We start from the raw sequence: 10,536 nt of genomic DNA, 5'->3' as shown, positions 1-10,536 counted from the left end.
ATTTGAAAGACAAGACTTAGACTGAAAGCAAGGTCTTCTTAAGCATAGAGTAGAATGGTGGGCGCCGGGGGCTGGAGGGAGGGGGGATGAGGATTTGTTTCTCAATAGGTTTACATTTCAATTACGCTAGATGAATAGCTTCTAGAGATCTTCTGCACAACTTCGTACCTATAGTTAACACTATGCACTTCAAAATTCATTATGAGGATAGATCTCACGTTAAGTGTTCTTAGCACACACGCAAACCCACAAAACACTACAAGGAACTTTTGGAAGTTTATGAATATATTTAGTACCTTGACTGTGGTGATGGTGTTACAGATGTAGGCATACGTCCAAACTCAGAGAGATGTATACATTGAATATGTACAACTTTTCATATATCAGTTATACTTCAATAAAGCTTACAAAAAGTGAGGTCTTCTTCAAGTCACCGGGATGCAAATGGGAAACAAAGTTCTGGGAGTAGATAAATCATGAGATGATTTCAGGCACAGGAGAACCTGGAGACACTCCCATTGTGGAGATGTACAGAGGAGGAGAAACTTCTGGGGAACTCAGGTGGCAGAAAATAAAGAGAGAAATGTTTGGGAAGTGGTCGTAGATTCTTTTTGAGGCTGCGTCTGAAGCAGAAAGATCTAGAATAGTCAGGTTGCTTATATATCCAATTTGATACAATGGCAAGCCATTTCTCTGGAGTAGGACTCTATTTACCCACTGGAACCATATGCCTGTGCATATTGCTTATTTCCTAAAGTTCCAACACTGAGCATGATGTATCTGTAAAAGGGTTGGCAGGTAGGCTATGTGCACAGTCTAGGGGCGTGAGGAGAAAGTCCGTTCATATTCCTTTGCCAGCACCAGTGCCAACAAAGCTGATCCTCACAAAGCAGTCCAAAACCGGTAGTGTTGCGGTCACATTTTCCTCAGCAGATGCAAGTCAGAGACTCCCTTTCTGACCACTTCATATTCTGGTCATTAACTCGTTGGCTTCTTTGCCTGGACCCTGTTAGCCAAGATAGCACTGTCCTTAACTCAGAAGTTGTATGACAAGCTTGAGTGAGAACAAAAGGATTTGAGTCTTTTTCTGTGGGGACTGGGGAGGAGGTAAGGTATTGGAAGAACTTGGGTTGTTTTTCTCCACCAAGAAAAATGTAAGAGCAATGTTTCCAGTTTCACTGATATTAAGTAAGTGCCCACATATGAGTAGGTACACATGGGAGTGAAAAGGTGAGAACAAATGATTACAGGCTTGGCAAAGAGACACCACAGGGAGAGGTGGAGTGCTCATTTGGGGAGAAAAAGTCTAAAGGTAAGCTACCAGCAATCCGAATTAATCTGTGTTGATGAAGGGCTCTCGTCTGGAGGACAGTGGCCAAGCTGTTCTCCATTCCCTCTGAGGCCCCGACCAAAGGAATTGGCCTTAAGTTGCACCAGAAAACGGTTTAAAATGAGACGTAACAAATGATTCATTGACAGTGAGAGTTGTCAAGCTACTGAGAAAAATTGTAGAGTTCTCTTCTCTAGAGTTCTTTGAAAGCAATATAGATAACTGTTTGACATGTATGGCTTAGGTGGGTTTCCTGCATCTTACAGGTTGAAATGACCTCTATCCATGAGTCTGTGTTAGAATGACCACTGTATCTTTACCACTAGTCTTTAGTAAGAACAACAAATTTAGAACAGACCTCATACTTCCACCCTGGTCGTTATAACTTTCTAGCCACACTCACTGCATCTCATACAACTGCTCTCAGAAACAAGCATGTGACCCATTTAGGAGATAGAGCAACTAAGGGTGAGGGACCATGTAACCAAAGAGAGGGGGTCAATAGCAATCCTATCAATACCTGGTTACTGGACCACTTAGCAGGAGCACCAGGGTGAGTTCTTGGTTTCTGAAATCCAGTGTGGCTCTGTGGCTAGGCATTCCAGGACAGGGAAACAAAGCTGAAATACACAAGAGGAATAAAGATAGAGTGAAGTATAGCATTGTGTGTGACTTTTATTAATGTGAATGTAAAGAGACTTGGAGAGCCCCTGGGAATGAACTTGGATTGCTTTGGAGGGCTGTCATGAAGAGAGGTTACTCCATTGCAGGTGGTGCAGTAACTCAAAGCATTTGCTTGAATGCACTTCCCTGTCCTGTACATGTGAACCTGTAGCAATGTACATGCAGACTGCACATGGCCCATTGCCTCCTTATCTGGCCACAGGAGAAGCTGGGCTGGGGCTTATTTTGTGAACAGAAAATACTGAGCAACTGGATCCCTGACCTCTCTTTCTTGACTACATGAAGTCAAGCCTATGATTCAGAAAGGTTTACCTTCAAAATATAAAGATTTCATCTCTCCATTATTTAATTCCATGGTCACTTTTAACTTTATATCGTTTAGGTCCTGGAGAGAGAACATGAGAAAATGATCTGTGGCAGTGATTCTCAACCTGCTGTCCATGGATAGTGCTGACTCACCACCCTTCTAGTCCTAAACAGAATGACTAACCCACCCAAGTTTGGGACTTTCCTAGGTTCATCCTTGACAGCCCCACATCCTTGAGTCCCAAGTGAACTAGCTTGGTTGGACATCCTCATTCTAAATGAAAACAGGACAATGAGTTTTTCCTGAAGTTGAAAGTATTTAAATTCTGAAGGCCAATGAGTTTTTCTTAAGCTACACCTATTTTGTTTAAAAGGAATTTTGTAATTCTGCCTTCCTACCTCTTGGTTTCAAAATACCATTTTTTAAAAATGAAATTATGGTAACAGTGGTTGGCAGTCTTGTAGTTTTTTAAACATCCTGCTTTGTCACAGATGGTGATAACCTTATGTCAGAAGCCCTCCTCCTATTTTAGTGTAGTGTAGGTACCACTCACTGATATGGTCCCTTTCTCTGCCTTAAGCTCTCTGCCCTTCTCCTGGCTGTCATACTGGTACTTCTGATCTCAAGGTGATGACATTTGTGGGGGACATATGGGGTTAGTTCTGACTACAAACTTGAAACAGTGAATACCCTGGTCCTGACGGTTACATGCTGCTTAGAGAAAGTGGCCTTCCTCCTACCTTCCCTGTCCTTCCCCTCTAATTCTTTTGCCATCCTTAAACAGTTTTGGCATCATGGGTGGGAAACCACGGAGGCTTTTCATTGAAACAGTTTTGGGGTGATGAGGGAGAATATGGGCGAAAATTGCAGGTGAAGGAGAAGTGGGAAATGATGGCTCTGCCATTGAATCACTGTGTAACCTCGGGCAAGTCACTCAGCTTTCTGACCCTCAATTTGCTCATTTGTAAACTGGGGGTACTACCGATACCTTTCTTAGCAACCTAAAAAGATTGTTGGGCAGAGCACATGAAATAATGGGCTTGGAAGGGAATATGATGCTACAGCCAGCAGCTGTTTATCAGCTTGTTTCCTCTCATCCTCTGGCCTGGGCTTCTTCACCAAGAAGTAAGTTCATAAAAGAGGGCTGCTTGCATTTTCCATAATCTTACATGCTCTAATATAGCAAGCAGAGGCATTACCTCATTGCGTCCAAGCGTACCTGCTTTCTAACAGCAATTACTCAAAACTAGTTTCACTTCTCCTGTTGGCTTTCAATCCCTCATCACATCTTTCTCTCATTCCCTCCACTCTCAGGCACAAAGCCTCATTCCCTGGGGCCCAGCTCAGGGCACTCTCTTCCCAAGCCCTAACATTCCAAAGTAAGCACCTGCAATTTATGATCTCTGCTCCCTTCCTGCGCAAAACACACAGCACACAATACATATGTATCAGGAGGGGAATTGTGGTGGAGTGAAAAAAAAAGCATTATACTAAGAATCAAATAACTGGGCTCTAGTCCGGCCAGTGTACTTCACTAGTTCTTTACCCTTGGGTAAATCATTTCCTCTCCGTATTTCCATCTGTAAAGTGATAGGGCAGGGGGGTGATTAGCACTGTGTAGTACAAAAGTACTGACCTAGGAATCTGCCGATTGGGTTTCTTATTCCAGTGTGGCTGCTTGCTAACTTACTCTGTGACTTGGGGAAAATTATTTCCCCCTTTACAAGGCTGTATTCCCCCACATGTAAAACAAGAAGGTTGAATTAGGTGATTCATTAAGATCCCTGCCAGCCTGGAAATTGGATGCTTCTATAAAATGGGTTTCATTAAACAAATATGGATTGCAGTGCCCGCTCTGTGCCAGGTACTGTTTGATGATGGTTATGACAGAGCTCATGGCTGGGCAAGGTCCTTGAGACCCTGAGTACAACTGCTGCTTGCTCCTGACAATGTCCCAAACTGGCAGTAAAGCCAGTTCCTGTAATTCCCGTGCATTCAGTCCCCCACCCCTGAACCCCTCTCCCACCACCTGTAACTTTAAGCCATGGTGATGAATCATGGAGAAGTTTCTGGAACAAACCCCACCGTCTGCTTGCTGGAGATGTTCACAGCGCTGTCAGCAAGCTTCAGTGTGGTCTCTGGCTGCCCTCATTGAGAAACAGGCCAGAAAGCAATGGCAGATTAATGGAGTTGGGAGGGAAGTGGTTGATTTTTGACAGAGGGGTCTGTGAAAACCATTTGTGAGCTGGGCTGAGGAGATTAGATCTAAAAAGACTCTCACTGTCTTGAATCTGAGATGACTTGTTCCAAAAGGCACCCTGAAAGGCCCTTACAGCTATAGATCTATGTTCCTGCTGCCAGGCAGGGGGTACCTGATCCATTTCAGAGAGATGAGACACTTTCTTCACTTTATTCGGCAAAGGACCAGGCAGGTTTTCTTAGTAGACGGCCTAGTGTTAGACAACCCTCACTGGTTGGAAAGGTGCCTCCCATTTTGATTTTGGGAAAAAGTGACTGAACAGTGCTCACTCAGTGATAAGCAAAGAGTATGAGACTAGGCACCCCTTATTTTATTGACCCATTTTAACCTAGCTGATGTAGTACTGTGAAAGGCCACATTAATGCTCTCCTGGACATCCTACCAAGGTCAAATGGGCACATCCTCTAACTCCATGGTGAGCTCTCCTTCCCTCTTCTCCCTTAGAGTAGAGGCAGGCCCTGTGAGGTATCTTCCTTCTTTCTTAACTCTCTGAAAACAACTTGGTTCCTGGCCCTCTTGAGATATTGCCTCCTTCTAGGCCTTCAGGTCAAACAAGGCCATTCCACCAGAAGCTGGGGGCTCTCCAGAGAGCCTTGGTTTGATTCAGACTTCCCTCCTGTCACTTGTTCCATGCTGGATGTCAAGAGCTAAAAGCTGTCTGCTCAGGCTGCCTTGGAGTGGGCAGAACAGTCACTAGTTCCGTTCTACGCTTCTTCCATGGCAGCCTAGAGACCATAGAACTCTGAATCAGGCGGAAGGAAGGGAAGATGGGAAAAGTGCTGGAGAGCAGAATCCCATAGGGACCCAAATGGTCCTTGAGGCAATAATCTTATCCAGAAGTAAGGGCCAAGAAGCACATGACTGAGCCCCAGGACTGGCCAGGCAGATGAAAACTAGGCCAATGGAGCCTACATGATAAGTTTCTACATTTGGCGCTGTGACCCAACTCATCTCCCCATCCCCGCAGAGAAACCTGGGACCATGAGGAGCAGCCTGACCCTGCTGGGGACCCTCTGGGCCTTTCTGTCCCTTGTTACCGCTGTGGCCAGTTCTACCAGTTACTTCCTGCCTTACTGGCTCTTTGGATCCCAGCTGGGGAAGCCAGTGTCATTCAGCACATTCCGGAGGTGCAACTACCCTGTGAGGGGAGAGGGGCAGAGTCTGATCATGGTGGAAGAGTGTGGGCGCTATGCCAGCTTCAATGCCATCCCAAGCCTGGCCTGGCAGATGTGCACAGTGGTGACAGGTGCCGGCTGTGCTCTGCTGCTCCTGGTGGCACTGACTGCTGTCCTAGGCTGCTGCATGGAGGAACTCATCTCCAGAATGATGGGACGTTGCATGGGAGCCGCACAGTTCGTGGGAGGTAAGACGGTGTTGCTGGGATTGGGTAGGCTGGGGAGCTTTGCGGGGGTGTGGGTAGTGGGGATGTTGTCTTATGGGGAAATCCACTCTCAGCTTCTCCCCTTTGTCCATCTCTAGGGCTATGAATGGGGACTCGTTTGAAACACCTAGTCTGGGACTCCCCGAAGTGCAATCTACATCAGGGTTTTATTCACAGCAAGACTGGCTAGTAGGCAGAGTTGCTATCTGGTTTTTTTAGCCCTGATTTTCATCACCTTCTTCTCCCTGCAGAGTGCCCATTGAAGAATACTATCCAGGTCTGCTTTCCTGGGGCAGCAACTTATACTCTAGTATTACTGCTCCAAAATAAACTTGACCTCTAAGATCCCTGATCTCTGGTAGTTATCTCAGAGGACCGTGATCTGATAAACACATACACACAGGTGTTAATTACTAATACGAGTTTAATGCACAGTCCTCACCAAAAAATACATCTCTAATAGTGAAATGCTAGGTACCAGGCAGACTGCAGGTGACTGCTTATTTGGCAACATCTAAGGCCATTAACAGACTCTCCAGGTTTCCTATGGCCCTGACTCACCCTACTTAGCTTTTCCCTCATCCAGCCTCCCTCTAAATTTAGTGCAGGAGACCTGGATGCTGGCAGTGTGTGGATGGGCTAGGAAAGAGCAAAATGCAAAAGTGGCAGACTGTAGGAAAGCAATGGGAGCAGTTTAATCTGAACGGAGAAGAAAAAGCAAGTTTAGACAGACAGGCAAATGTGTGTGTGAATATGTGAGCTATTTTTTACACCTGGCTGGGGCAGTGGAAAAAAGTGCTGGTAGAACCTATTGCTGAAGTTTGTTGCTGTTGTTCCTAAAGTTTTAGAATCATTATTCATTATCACTGTCATCTCCATTAGCAGCACAGTGTGGGTGCCTGGAGCCAGGAAACTTGGATCCCACTTCTGGCTCTTTCACTAAGTTGCCCTGTGGCTGTAAGCAAATGACAGTGACCTCTCTCTTGTTCACTTCCCTTCTTTCCTTGAATTTGTTCGTTGGCAAGATAGCCCAGATCCTAGTTTTCTTTCTTCTCTCCAATGACTGCATTCATGTGGCCTTGGGGTGAGATGGTAGTGATGAGCTAAGACAGTGCTTCTCAACAGGGGCTGATTTCTTACATACCTCATCCCCCACCAGGGGACATTTGGTAGTGTCTTTGAGATGTTTTTGGTTATCACAAATTGGGGAGGGTGCTACTGACAATCAGTGGATAAAGGTGAGGGATGCTGTTAAATATCCCACAATGCACAAGGACAAGACAGCTGCCCACTCCCCAAAACAAAGAAGTATCTGGTCCCAAATGTCAGTAGCGCCAAGGTTGAGAAACACTGAGCTAAGGTATCATGATTTCCTGGCCTTCTTACGAAAAGCACCAGATTCTCTTGTTGTGCCAGTTAAGGTGATGTTTTCTGTTTCCCTCTTTCCTTAGACTCATTGTACAAAGTTTTAAATTTGAATTCACATTCTGACCTCCCTTATCTCTGAATTTTCCCACTCTTTAGCTACTAATGATTTTCTGGCCACATTGGAAAGTCGTTGGATTAATTTCTCTCTTCCGCTTCAAAACCATGGTACAGAACCAGTTATTAAGGCTGCTTTAAGCCTATGACTTTATCTCCCTTTGGGGGCTCCACAGATATTACAAATGAACCTTAAGTAGGCTCACCTTTCACCTGCATTCTTGGGCTTACTATGGCTAGCTCGGTACTTCTATGGGCACATTATTTCAGGAAGTGACACTTAGCTGGCAGGTGAAAGGGGTGCTCCTTACAACTCGTATTTATAGCCCCAGAGCCCAGTTCAGTGCCTGGCACAGAGCAGGAATTCAGTAATGGTAGAAAGAATGAACGTATGGTTAAGGCAACGTTAGTGTATTTTGGGATAAGTTGGTCATGTGAAAGCTGGGTTCGTTCACATCCTTTGCTTTTTTTCCAGGCTTCCATTCAAGGGTATTAGCACCCTGAGTTCTCTTCTCTTCTGACTTGAGAGTGATAACTTAGCTTCACTTGCTTTTCTAAGAATTTCCAGCAGAGGGTGAGGGGGGACTAACTGTTAGGAATCAGAACGTCAGTAGCAACAGCCTCTATCTGACTCCAAACATTAACACTGGCTCCTACACCCACCCCGCCTCCTATCTTAGGCTTGAGTGAGACTTTCACAAAACGTTTACGGTTCTCCGTATAATACATTTTGGTTGATCTCACCTTCTAGGTCCAGAAACTCAAAGGAAATTGTTGAAGGGAGATGTGGGTAGGTAATGGAGATTTAGACACTCATGGACTGAGTTGGGGGGAGCTTTAACTGAGCAGCAGATATCATACAGGGGCAATAGAAACATCAGTATCGTGTTAATCTCATATGATTCTGCTATTTTATATTCCCCATCGACCATTGCTCATAGGAACATAGTCACAGTGTTTACACTTAGATGGGGGTCTTTAAAGTTCAAGAATAAAATACCATTTGACAGTACTCATGGAAAGAATCAAGATCCAAGGTGTGCTACAAGGGTTATCCCTGGGGATATTGGACAGATTGCTAAATTTCTACAGCTTCCCCACCTGTAATACCAGCCAACTAAGTGTCATTCTCATTTCCTTTTTAGCAACTGGTGCCTGTCAAGGTTGCATCAGATGTGAAGGAATGGTGAAGGCTGCCTGAATGTATCATATTTTCTAGGCACCCCTTGGCATACAATCATTATCCAAGGTTCTTCAGAGATCTTGGTGTCTCACTCCTCAGAGATGGGCTTTGCTTGTGGCAGAAAGCCAAGCCTGAACAGCATTTTGAGCTCCGTGGATAGAAGACATAAGAGAAAGAGCTGTGAGGGTTAAGTTTAAGCTTGTTGTTCAGCGGAGGGAAATTGATTTTGTTGCTCCAGGCCTGGCTGCTTCTCGGCAGCTAGTGCATTAACCAAAATACATCAGGGGGAGGAGCCAATTTTTTTCGGGTCTGGTTTATCTCTGCCAGACCCCAAACCACTGAAGAGATGGAGGATCCATTAAGAACTACTCCCTCCCCCTGCCTGACGTTTGTTCCCCAGTTTGGCGGCTGCCCACAGAGATGAGCGGTGGGAAGTGGGAGAGACAGGAAGAAATAAAGAGCTGCTGGCCTGAGTCATACTCAGCAAGGTGACCTGATGGGACCCTTGGGTCCCATTTGCTCCACCTGCAGCTGATCCAGCTGGACAAGTGTAGGGTCCAGAGAGCCTTCCACTGGGACCTTCATGCCCTCCTCTAACCGGTGAAGGAAACATCTGGCCAGGAGATTATTTCAACCCTGGGGATGCTGAGGTTTCTAACCAGCTGGCCCCCAGTCCCTGAGAACAAGGTCATTATTTACATTCCCCTGTGTATACATATGCAAGATGCTTGTGAATTATGCTCTACCTTCAGTGAGAGCTAACCAAAGAAGAAATAGGTGAGAAGTAAATATAAGGAACTCTTGGCAAGAAAAAGTGTAAGATCTTGGATCAGGTTCCTTGAGGGAGGCCAAGAATCTTTCTAGAGCAGGGAATGTATCAGAATCACATGGAGTGCTTAAAAAATGCGGACCCAACTCTCCAATCCTCTTTTCCATACTGATATACACAGCAACAGGTAGAAGGCTGCATGTTTTGGAAAATCTCTCCAGTGACTCTGATGTGTTCCCTTTCCGCAACCCAAGTGAGAACTACCACTCTGGACTTTTTTTTTTTTTTTTTTTTTTTGGTTAAGCAGATAGAATTCAACACACCCAGACAGGCACTAATGATTTTCTCCACGGAAGGTCCTAATGCTACGTGCTTCAAGCTGAATGAAAATTGCCACTGGAGACAGATCACTGAGAAGTTGATTCAAGGAAAGAGTGCTGTTTTCTAAAAACCATTATCTTCTCTGGAAACCAAGCATTTCCTGGAAAGTCTTCCAAAGTTTCATCAGGCATAATTTAACTTATCCTTACCATGCTGAACAAGAATTATAAAAGTGGCTTTCTGTTTGGGAAATGGTATTTAAAGAAGTTAACCTACTAACAAAAACTCATGTAGCAAATTTGAAGCAGAGCAGAGACTGTGGTCCAGGGTTTCTGACCCTCAGCCCTGGGCTTTATGCACTGATGTCATTGATTTTTCTTTTTCCGTTGGAGAAGAAATTCTATCACAGTGTTTCTCAGAGTGGTCCATGAAGCACTTGTATAAGAAATTTCCTGGGGTGCTTGTTAAATGCAGATACCTTAGTGCCTTTCTAAGCCTACCCAATCGGAACTGATGCCTGGCACTCTGCATTTTACACGGCCTCTCATGCTGATTTATTTTTGAAAGTATAGTATGAAATATTTCAGATATGTGCACCATACAGCTTAAGGAATAGAATATTACCAATGTTGTTGAAATCTCCTTCATACCCTGATAGTATTCCCTTGTTCCCACAGCAAAGTTAACTACTGTCTTGGATTTGTTATTTATCATTTCCCGGCATGATTCCAGTACACACTAACATTTGAAAACCTCTGCTCAGTTTTGCTCATAGTGTTGCTTTTTTCTGAAATTCTGTTTTCTTCCATCTCTGCATGT

The 10,536-nt window shown here is 44.8% G+C and overlaps 1 protein-coding gene across 1 annotated transcript in view; it reads left to right on the top strand.

Annotated features, from left to right (window-relative positions):
- Window positions 1–5,493: 5,493 nt before the first annotated feature.
- The window catches only part of LHFPL1 (LHFPL tetraspan subfamily member 1), a 40,823-nt gene continuing 35,780 nt past the window's right edge, over window positions 5,494–10,536 (top strand). The window contains exon 1 of the mRNA XM_068534012.1: window positions 5,494–5,944. Coding sequence (XP_068390113.1) covers window positions 5,494–5,944 — 451 coding nt within the window. The remainder of the gene's footprint in view (window positions 5,945–10,536) is intronic.

The sequence above is a fragment of the Eschrichtius robustus genome, chromosome X, assembly GCF_028021215.1.
Source record: "Eschrichtius robustus isolate mEscRob2 chromosome X, mEscRob2.pri, whole genome shotgun sequence".
In the NCBI taxonomy this organism is placed as follows: Eukaryota; Metazoa; Chordata; class Mammalia; order Artiodactyla; family Eschrichtiidae; genus Eschrichtius; species Eschrichtius robustus.
The sequence above is the reverse complement of the archived record's forward strand: the minus strand, read 5'-3'. Positions and strand labels throughout refer to the sequence as shown.